The 23,964-nt window shown below is 39.5% G+C and overlaps 2 protein-coding genes across 5 annotated transcripts in view; both read left to right on the top strand.

Moving 5' to 3' along the window:
• UBE3C (ubiquitin protein ligase E3C) overlaps window positions 1-3,183 on the top strand; it is a 77,277-nt gene extending 74,094 nt beyond the window's left edge. For both annotated transcript variants that reach the window (XM_040589227.1, XM_040589226.1), the window contains one exon: window positions 1,159-3,183. In XM_040589227.1, coding sequence (XP_040445161.1) covers window positions 1,159-1,329 — 171 coding nt within the window. In that variant the 3' untranslated portion in view covers window positions 1,330-3,183. The remainder of the gene's footprint in view (window positions 1-1,158) is intronic.
• Window positions 3,184-14,088: 10,905 nt separating this feature from the next.
• DNAJB6 (DnaJ heat shock protein family (Hsp40) member B6) overlaps window positions 14,089-23,964 on the top strand; it is a 59,296-nt gene continuing 49,420 nt past the window's right edge. For 2 of the 3 annotated variants that reach the window (XM_040589829.1, XM_040589827.1), the window contains exon 1: window positions 14,139-14,267. The gene's annotated coding sequence lies outside the window, so the exon portion shown is untranslated. Of the gene's footprint in view, window positions 14,268-23,964 lie in introns of all 3 variants that reach the window. The other variant, XM_040589828.1, reaches the window with a different exon arrangement.

The raw sequence follows: 23,964 nt of genomic DNA, 5'->3' as shown, positions 1-23,964 counted from the left end.
ATCCTGAAGTTCATAAATTGCAGGCTTGCTGAAAGATTAGTTTAAACAGAAGTCTCCTGAGGGCAAGAAATGCCTTTAGCATTGTATCAGATAATTGATTTCAATGAAGAAAATACCATTGTATATTGTGGTGAGTAAAGGAAAATGTTGGCTTGATACTCATCCACTGGAAGAATTTATTTTATATATCTGGGGCATGCTAACTGAAGTTCTAAAAGGAAAACACTGAAAGGGTATGTTTGATCATAGTTTGTTTATTCGGGATTTTTTTTTAATGTCACAAATCGATGTAGTATTACAACTTTATAAAATTTGTTCTTAGAATTGATCACTCATTCATCCTTTTTCTTAGAGCATCATTTGAACATGACAAATGCTCATGTAGCATTTGTGCATAAAATTGGAATACTTTTAAACTAACAGAAGAATGTTGTAACTGGCATAGCACATCATTTCATTAGCTAGAGCAAAATTGCCTTTGTTGGGTTTTTTTATGTATACAGAAACAATGTCTTCCCTGCCTGGAAGTATAATTCTCAGAAGAAGCTATGTCATTATACAGTGACAAATATTACATGTCATTCAAGGACAGAACATCCTTTTCCACTTACCTCCATTACTGCTAGTGGTCTGTTGTTCCCGGTGTTCAGCACGTTTCACTACCGGAAAACATCACTGTAGCAGGGACCCGTCATTTTCCTCTTCCTACATAATAAACAGCATCCATGGACATTTGAGAGGTGGTGAGGAGAGTCTGAGGTTGTGAAACCCAGTTGTTTCTCCCAAATACAACAAAAAATTTCTTGCATGCTGCTGTATTACTTTTTCCATTTTGGGGTTCACTGTTCTTGTGGGATCACAGATTTGTAGAATAGATTGTACAAAAAGTAACAACTTGTTATTTTTTTTCCTTAGAACTAAATTGCTTTGTGTTTTGCAATTTAATGGATCTCAGTGGGGACAAGGGTAGAGGAAGGCACTATACAATTCAAGAGCTCTTTTGGGGCCACCAGGAATAAAAGAAGATGCCACTTGATTATGTCATTGTGACAGGCTTTAATTTCATGATTTATTTCTTAGAAGTCTTTGCTAGCTGTTATGGGGTAGGTTTTGGCCTGTATGTATTTTTTTATACGTTTCTTCTGTTGCATTTTTCAGGAGTTATATCCTGCCTTTTGCATTCACAATGGAGGATCTGATTTAGACAGGCTACCTACTGCCAGTACCTGCATGAACTTGCTGAAGCTTCCTGAGTTTTATGACGAAAATCTTATGCGAAGCAAGCTTCTTTATGCCATTGAATGTGCTGCTGGATTTGAATTAAGCTGAGTCAAACTGATGCTTATTTGGATGATCTGCAGAGGAACTAACCAGTGCCTACTCTATAAGCAGCACCCTACCCAAGCAGTTTTAAGGGAATTCTGTCTAGATTTCTGCAGCTCTTGTGTCTTACCGAATGCCCTCAAATAGGTTTCATTTTTAAACAACATTTCTTAGTTAGCTTTCATTAATTAATATTACATTGACACTGCTTTATGATTGAAAACAATGAATGCTGTGTGCAGTGTGGCTGTTTTCTGTGTTTATGCGAAGAAAGAGCACATTTAAAGAACAGTGACATCTCAGTGAAATTAACCAAAGATGAAGCTTTGGCTTTGTGCTGTTCAAACATAAATAATTTCACAAACTGGCAATAAAGTTGTGTACCATGCAGCGCATTGGGATGAGACAGGGCTAACATCCTGTAATTAATCTCTTAGAGGGAAGTGAAGCAGATGTTTGCAGATATCCCAGAACTGAGAGGATGAAAATGCTCATTACTGATAACCTAACATCTTTATCTTTACTTATGTTGTAGAATTGTTTACAAATCATAGTTTTTGCAGAACTGATTTTATTTTATACTACCTTCCCTCAAGATGGTAGGCACTGAGATAAATAGTTTATAATATTCCATTTGTGCTTTCTGAAATACCTTGGAGAAATTGGATTTACATTATTTTAAGTTCAACCTTTGGCTGTGTCATTATCACTTGAACACTGTCGTAAATGGATGTGACTATCCATGTTTGTTCTGTTTCTGTCTTTTGTGCCTGTACAGATATTTTTTTTTAATGTATCAGACGCCTATTGCATACACAGTACATACAAAAGTCATCACTTTGGAAAAATATACGTGTAACAACTATTAAAATTATTTGAACCAAAGTTATCAGGCTTTATCTTTTATATTTGAAGCCTGTGGTGTTCACATTCCTTTTCCCTATGGTTTCTTTCCATCTTAAATATCATATCTGTGCTGTAGACACTAGTCAAATTCCTTATTTTTTTGTGATTAAACAGCTTTTACATCCCTCTGCCTGCAGTACTTCTGCTAAGAAAAGTAGGTGGGAATATGCTGCTTTAATGTAATTTGATATCTGGGAAAAAATTTGCTTTCATATGTGTGGGAGTCATCTTGCGAGAGACGGGACACAGCACACCAATATGATGCTCTGTAAAGTCAGTTTACTCTATCAAAAGGCCATTATTTTATACAGTTCTGATTTCCGTACATGTGCAAACGTTAATGTTGATTGTTGCATATGATGTACACGCGCTTTAAAACCTCTCATTATTGGCTACGTCCATTGACGTCTATAAAACCTCATCCTCATTTAACATCCTCGTTCTAACATTTTACTTCCTCCTTATCTGATGTCAGAATTGCCACATCAGCGCTTTGTGACCGTTCATTAACCTTTATCCTTTACCCTAAATCTTCTTCCATGGCCCAGGCCACTACACATACGGAAGGGACTGATCTTCTAGTAGTAGGCACATTGTTGGGTGTTCATATGCAAACTGTAGTCAACTAAAAAAAAAGGAGTTATACTTTAAACTGTAAGATTCATAAATGCATCCCTCTGAACCTTAGTTTTATATTCTAAATCATCAAAATTTACAATCAAATTTGTATTCATCTCTTATGCAAAAAAATATTTTGCTGTTACTGGAAACTGTTTGATTTCATATTTAATAAGCAGTAACCAGCAATATCCTTTTAAATGTGGGGAAACTGAGTGATTTAAGATGTTTACTAGTAACCATATAAAAATGTATAATTTCTTAATTTGGGTAATGAAGTGTTAAAATACTATTTGTAGTCTTGATGTACAGAAATAAAATGATTGGTTTTCTTTTTGGTTTTGTTTTAGGCTTTTTATTTATGTTAAATGTTACGTACTCAACCTATTCTTTATCCCAAAATTCTTTTCTTGTATATTTTTCTATCTAAATTATAGAACTTGTAAAGAATTTGAAAAAGGAGATCAGTAATAGTGGAACTGCCTCCTCCTAATCACAAAACCTGAATGCTTCTTTTTAGATAGCATTATTTATTTTAGATCCTAATGCTTTAAATATTTTGAATTTTTTCAATTCTGTTATTTTGCTACATTGGGTAGTGTTGTATCTGTGTTTTGTAAAAAAAAATTCTCAATTAAATATTAATACTTTGAAGATTCTGTTGGAGTCACATCAAGTAATTGTGACTGGTAATGCTTTCTGCTTTTGTAAAAGGAGACAGTGCACACTATTCCTGTTACCGTGAACGCAAGTTCAACAGAGAGGGTAGGCTGGGTAAGTGTGAGTTGCAGATAGGTATAGTCATGTAATTGCAGGAATCACACAGTTGCAGAAATCTTCAGCAGAGAATTTGAGTTTGCTGAAAATACTCTATTTCTTCAGTATGTAATAGTTGGCAATCTTGTTTTGTGTATTCTGTACATTAAGTATGCAATTCTGATGTACTCAAGTCAGTGGGATTGTAGCCTAGATTTCATTCTGCAGGTGGTCGGGTGAAAATCTGTGCTGCAACAGCTTACACCACCTTCGGTATCCAGACTGCAATAAGAAGAGTGCAGGGTTTTCCTTTGGCAATGAGTGCTTTCCCTTCTGACTGTCAACTGTTTTCATGTAGTCAGGATGAAGCACGAGTCCCTGCTTTTCAGTGATCCATTGCTGGATATTTTAAGGAACAGGAGGTAAAGGTGTAAGAAATAATATAGGTATAGTTAGTCACGTCCTGAGGAGCTAGGTCATCTACATGATCTCTTGTAGCTCTTACGTAGCAAGAGTTATTTATGTATGAAAATGGATTTTCTGTTTTTTAGAAGAAGAGCAAACTCTCCATTGTGATGCTCCCAGATTTTAGGTAGGCAGAGGCAGGAAGCACTTTGCATGCAAGTAACCTGAAATATTATCGTAGATTTTGATAATCAGAATTATAGCAGTAATAATTATAGGTTTGGACTTGTTTTCTATACAAGGCAACCCTTCCTAAAAGTCAATTGCTGTACTTCACTGTTTTGTCTGCCTAGTTGAGTACGTGCTTTTTGAAAAATGACAGCATTTTCTGTTCTTGTTTTCAAATAATTTTTGGTTTATAATTTTGTAATCTGTTTTAAAAACATTTTGTCAAAGTTTATCTGATGGGAGAGGTCACAAATCCTTTATCTCTCCAAAGTTAAAAGGCATAACAGCATAATAAAAAAAGAAAATTAGCACTTAGTCTGTTTCATTTTGGTGAGAATTCTTCCAGATGTGGATTTAGTCCTACTAGCTGGATTTAAAAACAAACAAACAAAAAACCAACCAGAACATAGATTATTTGCCTTGTTCCTTAATCTCAGTTGTCTTCCATCATGGTCCTGAAAGCCAGGCTTCTATAAATGTCACAAAACTCACTTGTGATTTCTGGGGAGAATTTATGTCTACAAAAGAGGAAAGATTTGGCTCACATGTAAACACTGAGCTGACAGAAGTTTGATTTGAACAACAAAGATATCTTCAGTTATTTTTGTGTGGGGTGCGCCATAATTTTTTTTAAAAAAAAGCTTCCTGATGCTGTTAGTGGCAATGTGGACAGTTCTTTTGGCATCACTTGAGTAATCTAGCACAAACATCCTAATGTGACCTGTAAAGGGGTTTGGAATTCAAAGAAAACACTTGAAGGAGTTCAACCCAAAAACTACTTGTTAAATGCCAGTGAGACAGCACATATATACTCTACACCACTGAAAAACAGTACAGCACAGAAACAAACAGGAAAGAACAAGAGAGCTTTTTTTCTTGGAATGTTTTGTTGGACCTGTAATTTTTTTTTGGTATTTATAATTATATGCAAAAACTTTAAAATGTTTGCTCATATACATGAATCTGTGTTAATAATGGTTTGTGATGTAAATGCTTGTTACAATTTTTTTTTTCATGATGCTTTGCCTGTCAGTGAAGGAGTGAAGAAATTAACATGGTCTGTAAAACTGATCAGGATATCTATATTTTTATCGACTTCTGCTTTTGTGAATAAAATAATTTGAGTTTTCTTGAAACTTTGCGGAAACACTCTTTTTATTTTTTCGCAGTAAATTTGGCATTCTCTTGCTAAAGATTGATAGTACTGAACAGATTCTAAAAGGGAAGGTAGTATTAACTGTTTGTTGGTCTTGAAGTTACTACTGCTGGAACAGGCTGCCCAGGGAAGTGGAGGAGTCACCATGCCTGCAGGTATTTAAGAGGTGTACGTGTGGCACACAGGGACACGGTTTAGTGGTGGGTTTGGCAGTGTTAGGTTGTTGGGCTCTGATCTTAAAGATCTTTTCCAGCCTAAATGATTTTACTGCTTCAGGATGATCCTAACTTCAGTTCTTGAGCAGTGAATTTCCCACTCTGTCAGTCAAATTGCAGCAATAAGGTTTAGCTTTTTTTCAGTCTTGTCTTTCAAACAATATAGCTAAGACCACGGATGTACTTTGAAAAAGCTCCTTCAGAATCTTTGGAAAGAACAGAACTCTGTCCTTGGATAAGAATATGAGAATTTGTAATTCATGGTGAAGAATGCTATGTCAGCAAACACAAAAACATCTCTTTCAGTTTCTGGAATTTTAGCACAAATGTGGCCCCCTCTGAAGGTGTAGTTTAATTTTTACTTCCTTTGATAATTACAGTTGTCTGCTTCCCTTTGCTTTTCTACTATTTTTATTGCTAAATACACTTCTGGTTCCATGATAGCATTTATGAAGTTAGTATTGTGCACGTTTCTTTTGGAATACTTAAAATAATACCATGTATTCTTCAGCTTACAACCCACTAAAAATGTGGTAAACAGAAAATTACAGAAAATTCCTCCTGTAGGACACTTCATGAATAGAACACACATGCTGAGATATGTTGCCTGTTTTTCAGTATCTATCTGATAGTCTGGAAAGCTCATCACATTTCTGATGTGTGTAGAGAGACAACACAGGGCAAAAAGTGAAGTTAACAACAGTTGAATCTATTTCGAAGAAGACTGAATGGTTGAGGTCAGCAGGAATGTCTGGAGATCACCCAGTCCAACCGCTCTGCTCCAAGCAGGGTCACCTACAGCAGGCTGCTCAGGACATTGTCCTGGGGAGTTCTGAATGTGTCCGTGGATGGAGACTCCGCAACTTCTCTGGGCAACTTTCTCCAGTGTTCAATTACCTTTACAATGAAACATATTTAATCTAATTTTTTCTATTCCAGTTTGTGCCCATTGCCTCTTGTCCTATCACTGGCCAGTGCTAAGAGGAATGTGAGCCTTCTCTAGGCAGAACACCACCAGCTTTCTCAGCCTCTCCTCATATTACATGTGCTCCAAAGCCTTGATCTTCTTTCTCTCTGACTTGCTTGTTAGTGAACACAGCAGCATCTTCAGAATATATGTTGTGGACTTTGATGTGACTGCTGAGGCCGCACCTTGACTCCTGTGTGCAGTTCTGGGCCCCTCGCTTCAAGAGGGATGTAGGGGTGCTGGAGCGTGTCCAGAGATGGGCAATGGAGCTGGTGAAGGGTCTGGAGCACAAGTCCTATGAGAAGCAGCTGAGGGAACTGGCGTGGTTTGGAGAAGAGGAGGCTCAGGGGGGACATTATTGCTCCCTGCAACTACCTGACAGGAGGCTGTAGGCAGGTGGGGTCAGTCTCTTCTCCCAGATAACAAGCAACAGGACAAGAGGAAATGGCCTCAAGTTGTGCCAGGGGAGGTTTAGATTGGATATTAGGAACAATTTCTTCACTGCAAGGGTGGTCAAGCGTTAGAACAAGCTGCCCAGGGAGGTGGTGGAATCACCATCTCTGGAGGTGTTTAAGAAAAGATGCAGTGCTTAGGGACATGGTTTAGTGATGGGGTTGACAGTGCTGGGTTAACAGTTGGACTTGATGATCTCAAAGGTCTTTTCCAACCTAACCGATACTGTAATTATGTAATTCTCTTCCTTGTCAGATGCCTGTAGATGTCTGTAGTTGTTAATAAGTGGCACTTACCTGGTAAGGATGGATTTAAAATGTTGTAGCTTTGCTTCCAGTGCTGCTTTGTGTTTTCAAGGATTTTGGAAGTTGGTTATCAACGGCAAAATAAGAGACTCAGTAAAAACTGAGGTCTCAATTATTTTCACAACTTTTTATAGATATGATGCTAGACATGGATGCAAAAAACCATCAGATTAATGCTAAATTTTATGTCACCTAAATATATATTCACTTCTTCCGCCACCAACAGTATCAAACATCTGGAAGTGCAACAACTTTAACAGACTCCTGTAACTTGACTGTCTAGAAGACAGAGGTTGTGTAGGCCAGCGCTAGGTGCAGTCCAGCAAAGTGTGTCTGACAGTCCGACAGGAGAAACATGGGAATTCTGACTGGCACCAGCGGAACCGCTTGTACATAAAGGCACACACGGATGTCCTGCAGGCCTGATTGCATGCTGTCAAGGTATGAACTTTTCCTGTGTGATGGTTAAATCATTGCTATGTTTCTTTGCCAGAATAGTTGCTCTCCAGTCTGGGACTAAGTTTACCTGTCTACAGCTCTGTAGGAAACATATGTCTGTTTGCAGTGTTTGTTAATATATTTATAGGAACAGCTTGCTCAAATGTCCTACTATATTTAAGATCATTCTTTTCTGCATTCCCAGAGCAGCTGTTAGTTCATACTGTGTAACGTTTGACTGAAAATTAGTTTTGCATTATTTCTATTTTATTCTCTGTTTATAGTTACACATAGTTCTTGATCGCTGAAGAAGGAAACAGGCATTCACCAGATGGTGTTATTTCAGATCATCTTGCTACTTCTGCTTACCCAAATGTTAGATCTAGGAAAAACATCTCTCATCAGTTGCTATGTAGTTTTGCTCTGTGTTGTTAAACACACCTTCTGAAGAAATTAGTTCCTTCTAGCCCTTGTAGCTTTAATTAAGAATAATTCTTTTCATTACAGCTCTGCTTGCTGTTTTTCCCCTCTGCGCTTTCAGGCAAACAGCAGCCAAGCTCAAAGTTCTGCAGAGATATTTTTAGGTCTAATTATCTGTTAGATCCATCTGGCTATTGATGAAAAATTGCATAGAATTAACTAATATTTGGCATTGGCATATGGATAAGAAAGCATATTCCTGATCCAGTTAATGAACATAAATGCTGATCAAGCTGTCCTTGCAAGGAATAAGCACTTGCCATAAGCTGTGAGCTCTTCTGACTGCCTGCAACAGTTCTTAGGTTGTTGTCTGCACACCCCAAATAATCCGTAGAATACATCTAACGCTTCAGAGGAATTGGCAAAAGCACCAGCTATCCTGAAATGTTTTAACCACTCTCAAAAGCATCCACTAAGCTCAAGCCTTTGGTTAGAAAGAGTCCTGATAAACTTGCAGCCTCTTGATTACCTAAGAAGCATCGTACCGATGAAAATTGAGTTGTCCTCAGCAGAAATGCTCTGGAGAATGCTAATGAAAATTGGTTATTTTGTGCTTTTAATGCTTCTACTTAAAGTTTTAAACTTTAGGTGTATTGCCCATATTTCAAGTCTAATTGTTTCTGATAAGCTATCAGCAAAAAGTTAATGCTTACATTTAATTAAGTGGCACTTTCCAGAATTACTTTGCCAGTAGTACTATAATTAAATGATGTGAGAACAGTCTTTGACACATATGCTCATATTCGTTGCTAATACCAAAAATAGAATCTGTAAATCTGTAAATAGAAAAACTGGATGCATTAAGCAGCAGGCCAGAGCAGCAGGCTAAGAAGGCTGCAGCCATTACCACATCAGAGGGACTAACATTAATATCTCTCTAATGCAGCATTTGTAAGCATTTCTTGTGTTCTGATGGGCTTTTCATAATTGACCTCCATAAGTCATAAAAAATGATTAAAAAAAAAAGAAACTGGGAACTATGTGAATTGCTAAAACCTCCTGGAATGCTGCCACATTATTTCCATCATGAGGTTATAGCTACCAGTTAGGCCTGAATTCATCTCACTTAACTTCAGCCATCTGTAAGGTGGCTGTCAAGGCACTTCCGATGCAAGAGGGAACCCAGAGACAGAGCTCCAGAGGGTGGTTTGTTCTTTACTAAAATACATCTCCGAAGTGAATGGAATAAATTGTGCCCTGGAGATGTCCCCTCTTTTCTCTCTCTCTCTTTGTAGTTGGAAGCCTTAAACGGGATGCTTAACTTTTAGGCAGTTGAAGTGAACCAGACCTTTCCCTCACGTTCCCAGGTGAGAGCTGAAAATTCTTGAACAATGAAGATCCTTTGATAACAGAATTTATTCTGACTTATGACACAGCACTTGGACACCAGCCCAGGTCTGCTTGGATCTCTGATACCAGCTTCCACAGATCCACCAGACTTTATCAGCTTTTGTTAACTGGAATGTTGATCCTCTGCCAGCAGCATCAGATTTAATGCTCCTTCACACAATGCTCCAGGCTTTTGCTGCAAGCAGCTAGCCATAAAAACATAGAACACTTTTGCAAATACCTTTGAAGAAGGTTTTCTGAATCTAAAAGCTTTTCTGGTTTATGAGCCCTGTAAGTAGATCTAATTAAACATGTTACCCATTTCTATGAGTCCTGCCTCTAACATCTTTCCCATCACATTACCTCTGATGAGGAGGAGGGTGATTTTGGCTCTTTACCGTATGCAGTTCCCCCTCTTGTTTATCTGTGTTTACTTTTTACACAGAGACTGCAGGGTCCTCCTGTTGCATGGAAAACACTGATATGGATAGGTCTCATTTAAGGACTTCAAACTATTCTAAGATTTATGTATGATTAATGCTACAGTTTAAAAAGAATTGAGAAATCTTAAATGAGTGTGACTGAATATACAGATCAAATTGAACTATGGGGTCAGATAATTTTTAATTAATTCTTGGGGAACTAGTCAGTGCTGTTCTGTAGTACTCGAACTATGTAACTGAAATGAGAGAAATGGTGGTAAAAAGGTGGTTCCGCAGTACCTGGCTATAGTTAACGAACGTTGCTTATCAGAGTGCTGCTCTTTAAAGCAAAGTAATCACAACCACAATATGTACTTTGAGCTTTGGGAGAAGCAGACTTTGCCTGGACACATACTGATAAGATCAAGATCACATTAGCCTGAAAAATCTTGGATGCTGAGCTGACCTACTGAAGATCTGAAAGGGTAGGAGGTGGAGGCGCTGCCAGACTGGGCTAAGGCAGCAAGTGCACTGGCAGAGCAGCACAAAGGCAGCCCTTCCTGCGCTGCTTACCAGCGACAGTGTTCTTCTGATCAGAAAACAAACAGAAGCCAGGAAAACAAGACCATGAATGACTGGTTTTGAAACTACTCTTTAGTTTATGTTTCTCTGTCAAATTCTACAGGATGCTGATCAAAAGGGATACAAATCTGTCACTCTTAACGTTTTTATAGATTCATCCTGTTAGTCTTGCACTCCCCAAATTACTGTTAACCTGTAACCCACTGCTGTGCATGAAAAAATGCAGAGGGTTAAGCATTGTCAAGATGACATCAGGTGGAATGCTTGGTCATGTGCCAGTGGGGGAGCTACAACCACAGGTGGGAGGTAGAGACTTCTTCCTTTGGCAGGAGCTGAGCAGTTTGATGGACTCTGTGCTAGAGGCAACCTCAGCTTGGACTCTCCAGAGTTACTTGTCCCCACACCTTAGACCTTGAGATATAATCAGAAATCCCTTGGCTGCTACCACTATCCCGTCACCAAGTTCATGGAGGTCCAGTAGTATTTGATGCCAGCCAGCCAGGCTGAGCTGCCTCCTGCAGAGCTGGTGAGATTGGCTTCTGCCAGGGTACAGTTCCAGAGCTGACCAAACCTTGTGCTTACAAGCATAGGGTAGTTGTGAAATCTTTCAGAACTGGAGCACTGGGGACAATCACATAAGCAGCTCTACAGAAGCTGGCTCAGGTCTGGTGAGGACAAGCTGGGGTCACATTGTACTGCAGGAGTTTTGAGGATACTGACTTTGCACAGTCACCTGGATCTCTGCTTGTGTGATCTTGGTATACCCCACAGTACCCCTTCCAGCTGACTTTGGCACGTGCTGTATTTATGTATTTTATATGCCTTCCCTGTAACCCAGAGAACAGAAAATTGAATACCAAGTTTGCAATATAAACAAACTTCAAAAAAAATATACTACTTCTTGTTATCGTCCAGTGTTAGATAATCTGAGATATCAAAGATAGTAAGTTTATAAAAAAAAAAAAGTGCCCCAATAAATGCTACTTGTAATTGCTGGCTGTGCAAACCACCTGTTCTGCAAAGTCTCAGGAAATGTGTTCCTATCCCACTTCAAAGACAAAGACAAGCATAGACCAATTAAAATATATTTTGGATTTTTTAATAAATGCATAATCTGTTGGGTTTTTTTTTATAATTTTGTTTGGAAATGTTTATTTACATTCTCTGTGTCCTGCTGTAGAAAATTCTCAACTGGATCTCACACTGCTAGCTGGGCCCTCAGCTGAGAGCAACACACTTTACCTTCTCATACCTCCCTTTCTCAGAGTGCAGAACTGGCCTCTAAGCCTTCCCAAACATTACTCTGATATCTGAAGACTACTAACGCTTCTGTTACCTGATAACTGATATCAGAACAGTGTTAGAAAATCTGTGGGCAAATTAATGTAATTCTATCACCCGTACAACAACTGTGGTAAAGCAGCAGTGGTCCTGGTTGCATTGATGTAGGCAGCGTTGCAATTTCAACCCTGAAATGCAATTTCGGGGTTGAAATTGCATACAGAATTATGCTGCTTTGCCACTATTCTGCTTGTGTGGATAAATAGAAAATTACATGGTTGGCATCCATCGTACCATAACTTTAACATAAAATCTACTCTGTAAACCGTAACTTTAACATAAAATCTACTCTGTAAACAATTAGAGCAAAGCAACTGCCTCATGCACAACTTTTGGCTTATTTACCGCAGGTGAGATTTTTTTTAAAAGACCGAAGACTTTTCATACTTTGTTCTCACTTGTCATCTGTCATGAAAGGTTGAGGGAAAACCTCTTTATTTCCACATCGAGAAATGTTTAAAGCATTAAATCAAAATTTGTTATGATCCCTTCCTGAACTGCACAGTGCTGACCTGCTGCTTGTCTTTGCACTTGCTACGCTGGGAATCTTCAGAGATGATGCCAAAACGGCACAGAGTAACTGCTCAGAGACGAATTTTGTCTTTAAGCAGCAAAGATACTTATTTCATGCAATGTTGGGAGCTAGCTGATTTGCACCGGACATAGTAGCTCCCAAGTTTTCAGTGAAAAGTCAGGTAATTTATACAATTTTTGTGAGAGGTAACAACATCTTTATATACATATTCATTTGATTTCAACACCTAATCATTCTATTCTTAATAGGTGGGATCTAGGTGGAGTAAAGCTTTCAACTTCCTCTGTTCAGCGATTTCCTGACTCATGGTCTCCTTATCTCCTTCAAGTGCCCACTGTATCTTTTCTAATTATTCAGTGTACTTTGTTCCTTTACTTTAACACCATCAGCGGAACCTTTTCTAATTATTCAGACTACATTCCTTTCTCAACACAAACAAAGCATCACCCAGAGCATTGTACCAAACTCATCCTGACTAATACTAAGACCTTGCTCTGTTTCAGAGTTTTGCAGTTTTAACTTTTAGAAAGAGCCAGTCTAAACTACTGGTGTTCTTCCTCCCCCTCAGCCCCTGTGGATAAAACAACTTGGACTTCACAGCTACTTGCTGATGGGCAGCTAATAGTGGTGCAAGGTGTCTCTTTGATCTAATTCTAAAGACTTGTTTCCACGACCACAATTTAGCATCAAATCTCACGGAACAGTACTTCTTTTGAAGCTTGTATTTCCCCCAAAGCACCAAGCCTATACTTTTCTTGGGATTGTCCTACTACTTGCCTTGCTGATCCGTGTTTTATTCCAAGCTTGCTTTTTTGTTTCTCAACTGATCCCACTCCCACATACCCACCTCGAGAATAACGAGTAGCCTTTTATTTGACGGTATTTGGGGAGCACGCATTGTAGGTGTGGAAATTCATTTCACCTTGGTCGTCTATAAATCAATGCCTCCTCCAGCTTTTAAAATAAAGGGCAAGAAAAAAAAAAAAGAATTTTACAGCCATTTAAGTCGTGGATAAAGTCCAAATTTTTAAAATAGAATAATAACTTGGCTGCTTATACTTTGCTCTCAGCCATGACACTCAGAAAACCACATGCTGAAGTGTAACCCTGGGGATGCTTAAATATATTCATCCGCGTAGGTGCCAGCTGGAAAACGGGGAATCTGGCCTCAGGGGAATTGTGTGCGAGCGTTCCCATTTTGAGACTAAAATGAAGACACACACAGGGGAAGAAAGTTTGTCTTCTCGCTTCTAGCAGCCAAACTCACCTATTCAAAGAGCGTTTTTTAGAATTATTAATGTTTTTTTTCTCTTTTTTTTCCCCTCAGCAGCACAGCTGGACATCGCTCCGCCCATCCCCCGCCGGTCTGTTCCCCTCAGAGGCGAGCCGCCCGCTTCGGGGGGCTTAAACCCCGCCCCCCTTCAAGGGAGAGCGAGCGCTGGGGGAGGCCCCTGCCTGGCCCTGCCCTACGGCCGGGGCCGGTGGCGGCGGCTGTCCCTGCCGGGACTGTCCCTGCCCGGGGGCCGCCTGGGTACGCGGACACGGATGGCACCGGAGCCACCCGGCCGGAAGCCCCGTCCCCACTGCAGCGCCGCCGGCCGCCGCCAGGGGGCGGCCTCTGCCTGCGCGGCGGGCGGCGCGGGGCCGCGCGCCGTTCGAGAAACTTCCGGAAACAGCCGGCCGGCAGTGACGTGAGGGCCGCGGTGACGGAGCATCCTGTTTGCGGCTGAGGTGAGCTGCCGCCGTTGTCGTTGTCCCGGGCTGCTGGCGGGGAGGGTGGCGTCCGCGCTGCGGAGGCACCGGGGCGGGTGAGTGCGGAGGGCGAGGGTGCTCAGCGGCGGGCCTTGCTGCACTGGGCCGTGTGAGGGGAAGGGACGGGGGAGAGCGAGCGGGAGGGGGCGCCGGTTTCTGGGCCGGGCCTCAGCTCTTAGCAACAGTGTTGGTGGTAACTGGGCCTCCCGGCGCGGCCTGGGCCGGAGTGTCCTCCGTGGGGAGCCGGGGTGCCGCCTGCCTCGGCGTTTCTCTCCAGGTGTCGGGGCGCTGCGCGGGGCGGCCCCGCGGCGGCGGGTGCGGGGACCGGCGGCACTTGGGGGCGGGCGGTGAGGAGCCGGCGCCGCGGCAGCCTGGGACTGAGCCCGTAACCCACGGCGGAGGGGTCCGGGGTGTCACCGGGCCGTGCGAGCCCGGGTCGGGTTTGCCTCCTGTTTGCCGCAAGCAGAGAAGGCCTGGAGGGGAAAAAAATACCCGCGCTTCCATTTCTGCTTGCGGTGGTTTCAGTCACGGAAAGGTGAGGGAGAGCTGCGGTTCACCCTTTGCTCCTGAACGTGTTGGACAGACCTTTTCCTCGGAGACCTTTTCTTCGCGGCGTGCTTGCAAATTAAACGTGGCGGCCCCCCCCCCTTCCGCCAGTAGAAGTGGTTTAATTAAATTCTGTTCTGCGTTGTTTCTTAACTTAGAGTAGGGTCAGTCGTAAGGTTTGTTGTGGGTGAAGACGGTAGTCGCCAGGTGTTTTGAATTCGCTGTTGGCCAAGTTCCAAGGTGAGTTGAAAATGGTCACAGGTGGGTAAGGAGCATAGTTTGTTGTCAGTGTTTGCTGGACTTCTGAGAAGGCAGTGAGTTAGGAAATGCAGTTATTTATGAACGGTGTTTCTGTTTGTAGCAACACTCTGTCCTGTTAGAGTTCTACTGTCAGAGCTCTCGTTGGCTGCCAAAAACCTGTGCTGCAGGGTTGAGCTATTCTAATGAAGGCATTAGAAAAAATTCAAAATCCTGAGCAAATTTGTCTTGAATCCTGATAATAATAAGGCTGCTTGTTTGCTTTGCATTTGGATAAGGCAGCATTATAGAAGCTAAATTTGTAACAGTGCTGATGTGCAAAATTGTCAAGCTTGTGATATTGCATAGTCAATCAGTGATCAAGTCTTGAGTTTTTAGGATATAAAGCGTCAAAAAGTGTTAAGAACAAGGTGTTGACACAGAACAGCTGGAATGAAATTAGGCTCTTCCTCTCCGGTCCTCTGAGGTTGCAGTTACTGCTGACCTTAATTTTTGTTTACTCTTCGGGGATCCTTGTACTCTAGTTAGGAGGGATTTTATGTCATGTTGATGATCAAGAGTCTGGTGGTTGAAGTATCATTTGGTTTGCTGGATTACATTGTCAAAGAGGATTTATTTGAATCAGTGAGTAAATGCATGTCCAGATTTTGTCTCTGTGATTATTTTTTTTGTAACTTTTTTTTTTATTTTAAACAACCAGAATGTTAACTATTGCACAATACTGGTCTAAATTTGTTTCTCTCTCTTGGCTCTCGTGCTGGCTTTTCAGTGGAGAACAAGAGACCATTCAAAATGGAAGTTAAATTAGGATTAAATTCTCTTAAATAGTCTCAGACATTGGGGGAGAAATTTAAATTGCTACTTGTACTGGCAGTACTGTTTAAACTGCAGTATTAATTTCTGTCTGTAAACTGTGAAGTTCCTCTCCTTATCCATCAGATTGGTCTTTTTAGCACTTGTGCTTTCTGACTACCGCATGTTCTTACCAAAACAGCTTTTCTCTCTGGTGTTTTTTTCTGTCTTTCCTAGATGGATGCAGTTTGCTAATTTGTCTTGGCTGGACTTTGGGAGAAAGCATGCAGGGCTTCACTTTTGTGTAACACACAACTTTCAGTTGGGGGGATAATGTGTTTTGCTGTTTATTTTTTTTAATAGATATATACATTTTTCAACCTACTATATTCTTTCATCCACTAGGAGTGTTGCAATTTACATGGAGAGAGGAAACAATTTGCATTAAATCATGATCATAGTTGCAAATGTATATGAGTTCCTAATAGTATTTGGACTGTACCGAGGAAAGAAATAGCTGGGTATGGGTGGGTGGTTGTTTTTTTTTATTGTAGAACTTTCAGGACTCCTTCATCTGTACTTAATTCTTTGAGCTGAGGTTGTGTGGGATGAGGGTGATGATTGTGTTTTACTGTAAATCCGGAGGCACTGGAAGTTCTAGCCTGGAATTGACTGAAATTTCACACCAGGTTGAATGGAGTGCAGCCACCCATGTTAACTGTGTTCTGCTTTTGTGCTGCTGGCTATAGAGGATGGTACATCTCTTATCATGTCAATATATTGGACTTCCAGACTTTAGCAGACTGTTTCTTACCATATAAATAGTGATGTTTTGAAGGGAATGTCTTGTCTTAATTTTCAAGTTAGTTGTGTGAGTTGATGTTCTAGTATTTTGCTCTTTAAGTAGGAAGTAATCCATTTCTCTAATAGCATTTGTGAAGAACCTTGTCAGCTGTGTCCTGAAAACATTTTCTGTCAACAGCTTTTCCTTTGTCTTGATTTATTGAAGTAACAGAAGGATTAGTGAGAAATTACTTAATTTGTCAAAACTTTTTGTCTTACATATGATGATCGTTTATTTCAAGGTAGATTTAAATTAAAACTGTAGTTGATGATATCAGTAGGTTTAAATTGTATTTTCCTTGCTTTTCAATGAAGTGCTACTATATTTGAATGGATGTTAGATGTTTTTGTAAGCTTAGATTTAAAGCATTATTTTGATTCTGTTTATTTAACTGCTGGAAAATAAATAATGCATATGATTTTCACTCCTACAGTTGTAGGTTTCATTTATGTTTTTTATTTGTTTTAAATAAATTCTGAAATCCCACTGAGTGAGGACTCAGCAGTTCACAAGGATCTTAAAGCTCATATAACGGCTGAAGTCATTCATAGTTACATTGCAGCCAGATTTTGTTTAAACTTTAATTCTTTTGATTAGAAGAAATTATTTTCTGTCTTAAAATGTAGCCTGAGTCTGTGATAGTTTGTCATTGTTTTTCTGAAAAAGAAACAGGTGTTTGCTTTAATGTAACTTTTTTTTTCTGGTTGGCGTAAATAAAACTATTGTGACTCCAAAAACTACTTCAGGGGAAGTGTGTAGAAACTGTAAACTATTTTCTTTCCCCTGAAGAATCATCTGGTTGCATGTGATTGTTTGACTGAAACTTTCTGGACTTGATCTTTGCCAGTTGAGCCTTTTACTGTTTTTAATCGCTTAATCAAATACAGATCATACATTTTTTAAAATGAGTTAGGAATATTTTTACTTTGTATAAAATAGCCTTTTATGGTTAGTTTTAGGAGGGTGTCAGTGTTCCAGATATTTGTATGACACAGTTCCAAATTTGGGCACCTGAGTTGTTGTGTTTTGGAAAAATGCCCCTTTACTTTTTGAAGAAACTTTGAATAAGTACCCCTTGTTTTAAGGCATGCTAATAGATCAGACAGCTAAGCTGTAGTGTTTAAGGCAAGAATGTGAGGGTAGCCTATTCACAGATCTACTTCCTTTTCCAGTTTTTATTAGCTAGTTTACATTTCTTTCACAGATGAAGATTTTATTTTTTTTCTGGTTTTGGTAGGTTAATTGTTTTTAAATGTTTTTTTACTTGCTGCCCTTTACAGGCTTTCCATGTGCCAAGCAGTAATACAGACTTGAAAGTTCTGTATTTCTTGCGACAGTTGTGTCTTGCTCCCGTTGGGGAGGAGAGGCAGGGACAGTTACTTTTTGTAACTTCTTGCCTTGAGGGATGAGGGAGCCTTATACAGGAGGGTCTTTATTTGGTTGTGGTGGTGGGGTCTTGGTGTTTTATTAAAAAAATAGAACTTGAACTGCAAGGTAAAGCAGTCGGCCTAGCTACCTTTTCCACTGTATGAACTGCATCCTCTTGTATAATAATCGCTGTCTTAAAGTCTGTTCTGTTTTCTGACATGAAAACAGGATGTTTAGTGTAAACATGAGATTAAACTAAGCTTTTTGGAATGTTGATTTTGTTAAGATTCATCTCATGGGGATGCTGTGGCAGTATTAATGTAATGAATATAAACATTGCTATTTAAGTACATTTTATTAACTTTAATTATATGGTAAATTTACTTTTTTCCTTGCAGTCCATTTTGGGAACCTGTGAAATTAAATTGTGACAGCTTTTCTAAGCTTAGCAAAGTAGAAGTTAAAAGTACTGAGTTTTTTAATATATCTTAGTATGTACCCCACCATGCATATATCAGTGGGAAGAAAAATTCAGTGTTGCTGCATTGTGTAAATTATGTCAGCTTAATTAATTACAAACTTTGTACAGGGTTTCTTGCTCTGTATTATTGCACTCATCAAAATGAAAGTAACTTTCTTTTGATTCCTTAATATTCTTGGACTTCCTCTGAAAACACAGTGCTAGGGTGGTGGACCTTTGCTAGTACAGCCAAGAGACTGATCATGGTCTTAGCTCATATGGCTCATCCCAGATACTGTTAGAACGGACAAAGATCTCTGTATTTGGGATTTGGCCAAGGTTTTGGGACTTCTGTGACTTCTTTGCTGAGTTGTACTAGGTAAAATGCATGTTACTGTTGCCAAGGTGGTGGTCTGCTCTGAAGAGTTGTGATGAGAGTTTTGTCTTTTTTTGGTTAAGGCGCAGGATGACGCCAGAAGGCAGTTTCTATAACCAGTTATCTCTGTGTTAAAGCCTCTTCAAGCCAGTGAGAACTCCTGAGCCACTGGTGCAAATGTATTTTGGAAGCCTTGGCAAACAGTGCTTTATGGCTGATTTTATTTATCCTTTTAGACAGGTAGCTTGGGGAGATACAGGCAAGTAATCACAATTCATGGATTTCATTTGAAATCTCTAGCTTGTGAGCAGATGAAGTGGCTGAACTTGATCTGAGGTTTGTTACTTTAAGACTGAAAATATTTGCATGTCTCTGAATTTACGAGACTGTAAATAATAAAAAGCGTAGCAAAGGTGTCTTAGCCATATAAAAATCAAATGAACAAATACTATAAAACTTTGAAAGTGTGTGTATGTTGCTTGGTATTTTTGTGGCTCTGGATCTACAACAGTATTAATGCTACTGTGGGCTAGTTCATGCTTTGAAGGAGTGTAAAATTTCATCAGGTCCAGCTGACATACTGTTTTCTAATAAAACTCTTGGAATTTGGAAAATCATATTTTTTTTAATCATAGGTTGCAGTTCCCAAAGGTCCTTGAGTGTGTGCATCATCTGTTAACATACCAAAGACATCTCTAAGTTGCTCAGTTGCTGTTGAGGAGGTCAGATGCAAGCTCAGGCTGAACTGGGATTCAGAACAGGGTGCTTGCTCTTCCTGTGCTGCCAGCAAGGTGCAAACCTTTGGGTATGTTCGTAGAAAGCAGGCAGGTACTAGGAGTTGGATGGCCCTGCAGCTTGCACAGCGTGTTGATGAGTGGCTGCTGCTTTGAATTGCCTGAATCAGGAATTTGGAACTCCATCTCCTTCTGCTGAGGTGACTGCTCTAGTCACTAAGCTTGAGCTGTTCTGGCGTATTTCAGGACTCTATGCTGTTCAATTGCTTCATGGCCAGAAATAGATAACTTTTTCTGACTAGGCTGACTGCAAAGGTTACATGCCCCTTGCTGTCTGAATTCCCTCCTGGCTGCTTTAAGAATGTCTTGTTTGGATACCTTCCTCCCTTCCGTATTTAGTTATGGGTGCTGCTTTGTCGTCCTTGCAGGTTGTGCATCTAATTTCTTTTTTCTTTGCCACCTGATCTTATAAAAGTTTATATCTCTGTACATACTTATCTACTGTAATTCTTCTCATGCCTTTTATCTAGCTGCAGACTTTGCTGTAAAAAGAGTTTACGAGTGAGTTTTCAGGATAGCTCTAAACTGATCTAGCTTTGGGCTGTGCTGTGAGAGGGAGATCTCAAGTCTGGTCATGTGCTCCTGTCAGTTGAGCATTCAGGGTTTCTGCTCGGTAAGCCAGAACAAAGCTGACTTCTGTGATGACTGAGAAATTTGTAAGCTATGGAAACTCCTGCAAAATGCATAAACATTGGATGTTTGATTTGTTCATGCTTTAAAGGAAGAGTTAGAGTAGCTGATAGCATCCTATAAACACAGTTCAGTTATGAACACAAGTAACTGTAGATTTTTGAAAGCAAACATGAAGGCCATGAAACAACTTTTTTTTCATCTGGAGTTTTTTTGCTTGTTTTTTCTTCTGAGACTTTGAAGATTTTCTGTGGTTGGAGGCAGGAAACTAACAAATTTGGGCTGCCTTCTTTGTGGTTTTGGAAAAAACCTGCCTAGTTAATGAGCCTTGCTTGTGTATTCAGACACAAGTTGTTTGACAGATTCGGGGTTGAAAGATGATTTTTGTCATGTAATTTTGGTTGGGACAGTTGAATATTTTTGCTTTTCATTTTGCAGGAAGGCGTACTGTTTGCTTCTTTGAAACATCTAGGTATTTTCACTGTGCAGATTCCTACTAGCCTTAAAACTGCTGATATTTTCTTTTTGATCAGCAGTTTTCTGTTTTGTTACAAGTTGATGGTGGTTGTTTTCTTGAGTCAATATTTAAAGTATTTTGTTCCTAGTGTCATGGTTTAACCCCAGCTGGCAACTAAGCACCACACAGCTGCTTGCTCACTCCCCCTGCTTTGGGGGGGGAGAATCTGAAGGGTAGAGAGAAAACTCATGGGCTGGGATAAAGATAACTTAATAGATAAAGCAAAACCTGTGTCTGCAAACAATGTGAAACAAGCAATTAATTCGCTACTTGCCATCTGCAGGCAGGTAGGTGTTCAGCCATCTCCAGGAATGCAGAGTTCCTTGACTTAGTATAAACATTACTTGGCAAGAACTGGAAACATCAGTATGTTATCAACATATTCTCATACCAAATCCAAAACACAATGGTGCACCAACTACTAAGAAAAAAATTAACTCTATCTCAGCCGAAACCAGGACACCTGGAAAGATTAGAGACAGAGGTCTTTTCTAGTTCGTGAGTGTTGGGTTGGGATTTTCTGAGTTTTTTTCTTAGTTGTTTTTTTTGCTTTTTGTCTTACCGGGTGTTAAGTATTTCCAAGCGGCTAAATATTAGCTGGCACTGGTTCGTGTTTTTGCATGTCTTGCTTAAGCTGACAGAAAAGGCTGCAGATGAATTTTCTTCATGTCAATATTGCTAAAGTGTTTTTGTGCACAAGAAAGATGTTTCTGTGATACCAAAAATTGTAGCAGTGCAGTTTGTGCTTTATGGTAACTAGCAGGTAGAAATAATGATTAATTGGAACTTAATGAACTCTTCTTGTCACCCGAATGTTTGATTAAGGGAAGAATATAAACAGTTTATTTTCTTTAGAGAGCTGCTGGCATGTCCTAATTCCAGACTTTATATTAGTAGCAAGTGAAAACTGAACAATAACATGCTCACAAAGAATAGAATATGCAACCCCCAGACATCTCTGAAACAAGTAATTCCTTTGTTCGAGGAGGGGTTGCTTTTTAGGGTCAGAGTAATCTCTTAAGAGCTGGCCATGTTGCTGCAGCACTCTTTTGGTACCAGCTTCAGGCTTCTGTTATTTAGGATATATTGGTGTATATATTGAGTCTGAATTTAAAAAGTACTGCAGCACTTTTTAAACAAGCAGTCTACATGTTTAAAGAAATATATGTTGAAATCAATGTGACTGCCAGTGTGCAAATTTCTCTAAGAAAATGTGATTTATTTTTTAAATCAAAGTTGCTTTTCCTACCTGCTTATTCTAGCTAGAAGCTTGAGTTTTGAATTTTCCCTTTCAGGTATCTGCCTAAATTGACAGGAATGCTAATGCAGGTCTCTCTTTTTTTTTTTTTTTTTTTTTTTTTTTTTTTTTTTTTGTAAAAAAGGAAAGAATGTAGAAAAATCATAGTATCCCTTGTTTGGAGGGGCTCTGACCTCTTCTTTTGCTTGACTCAAACTAGAAATCCCCCCCTGCCCCCCATTTCTTTCTGTAAACTTTTCATATATGCCATTACCCATAAGGATTTGATAACATACTTAACCTGTCCTAACCTTTCTCCTTGCTGGTATATTCATAGAGCTGTTTTTCTAATAGTTGTTTGGGAAACAGCAAAACTAGTGAGGCTAGTTGACAGCAAATATTCTGGGGTATTTTTGGATAATCTATGCTTACATATTGAACCCTGCCATTACCACATTAGCATCAGCATTCTTAATGTATGTTTTAATGCATGGCTCCCAGCTTCCCTTGGTGTTGGTCACAATATTCTATACGTTTACTATTTTTTTCAGTAGGGAAGTTTCTTCAAAGGGCAAAGTCAATTAGAGGTCTGTTTACCTGCTACACTTTAATTTTGCAAGTGTTTGTGGGACTGTGTGGTTAACTAGATTGCTAAAACCACGTAAGTTTTAAAAACACATACCTTCTCCAATATGTTTGCTTCTGTAAGTAGCTTGGAGGGGGGAGGTAGCATGGGAGGGTATTTCTTAAACTGGTTTTGCCATTTGAGGAGATGTGTGTGTAACCACATCCCTAATTAATGTAAATTAGGCTTTAACCTACAACAGCAGTGTATTTTGAAGATGTATCAGTTTGTTTTAAAAGGAAGGCTCTCTTTAATGTTTATATTCCAGGATGTTGAAAGATACATGTAATACTAGTAAAATAAATCAGTTTAAGAATATTTTACTGGGCTGTATCATGCTTGATTCTTTTAGCATTTATGTGAAAGAACATGAAAATGAGACTTTGCCTCGGGTGAAATTAAAAATACTGTCTGACTTGAAAAAGGAAGTGATTTCAGTGAATTTTTGTTCTTGATTATGTTCTTGATGCATAGGATAAGAAAACGTGACTAATAAATTGTTGTGTTCTAAGTGTATCTGGGTGACTTTGCCCACAATGAGTTGGTAGCTCATTGAAAAAGTCAGTGTTGCCTTGTTTGTAAAACTTGAAATGATCCAGCCGTAGTGGTAGGATGGAAAGGTGGTTGGAAGTTTTGCCAGAATAGAGACTTGTTACAGTGGTGGGGAGAAGAAGCCTTTGCATGGAGACCTGAAATGTTCTTGAAGTTTTTAGAAAGATTCTTTCACCTTAGTGGTCATTTATTTGAAGCGATGTTTAGTATAACTGCTCCTTGGAACTTTTGTCTGATACTGACAAGAAACTGTCAGTATTTGAGTAGTGCAAATTTTCTTTTAAATTTCTTAAGGCTCTTTTGGAAAAACTTCGTTCTCTATACCAAGAAACACAAGGTGCCTCTGTACTTGAGTTGCTTGGTTAACCTGGCCATTTGAGCAATCTTGCCTGGCTCTGTACTTAATGTTGGTAAACATAAAGGAAATAAATGGAATTCAGTAGCTTTGGCAATATGGGAGTTTTCTGTCAAGGTTTAAGTACCTTGGAAACTATACGTGGAACTCTAGATTTTCAAGACCTGTACATACGTTGCTTTTTTGGAGGGAGCATCTCGGTGGAAGTAATGTTCTAGACAGTAGATATGGAAGATGTGGCCCTTTGTTTATGCTCGTATGTGCTTAAGACATTACATAGTTGTCAGAGATGGCATAAAGTGAACGTGATACATAGTTTCTTTTGCATTCAGTTATTAATGTGTATAACAGAATGGTGACATACTGTACATACTCTTCTTAATGTGCCAGTTAAATCAA

The sequence above is a fragment of the Falco naumanni genome, chromosome 4 (genome assembly GCF_017639655.2).
Source record: "Falco naumanni isolate bFalNau1 chromosome 4, bFalNau1.pat, whole genome shotgun sequence".
In the NCBI taxonomy this organism is placed as follows: domain Eukaryota; kingdom Metazoa; phylum Chordata; class Aves; order Falconiformes; family Falconidae; genus Falco; species Falco naumanni.
This window is presented reverse-complemented; position numbering and strand designations above follow the sequence as displayed.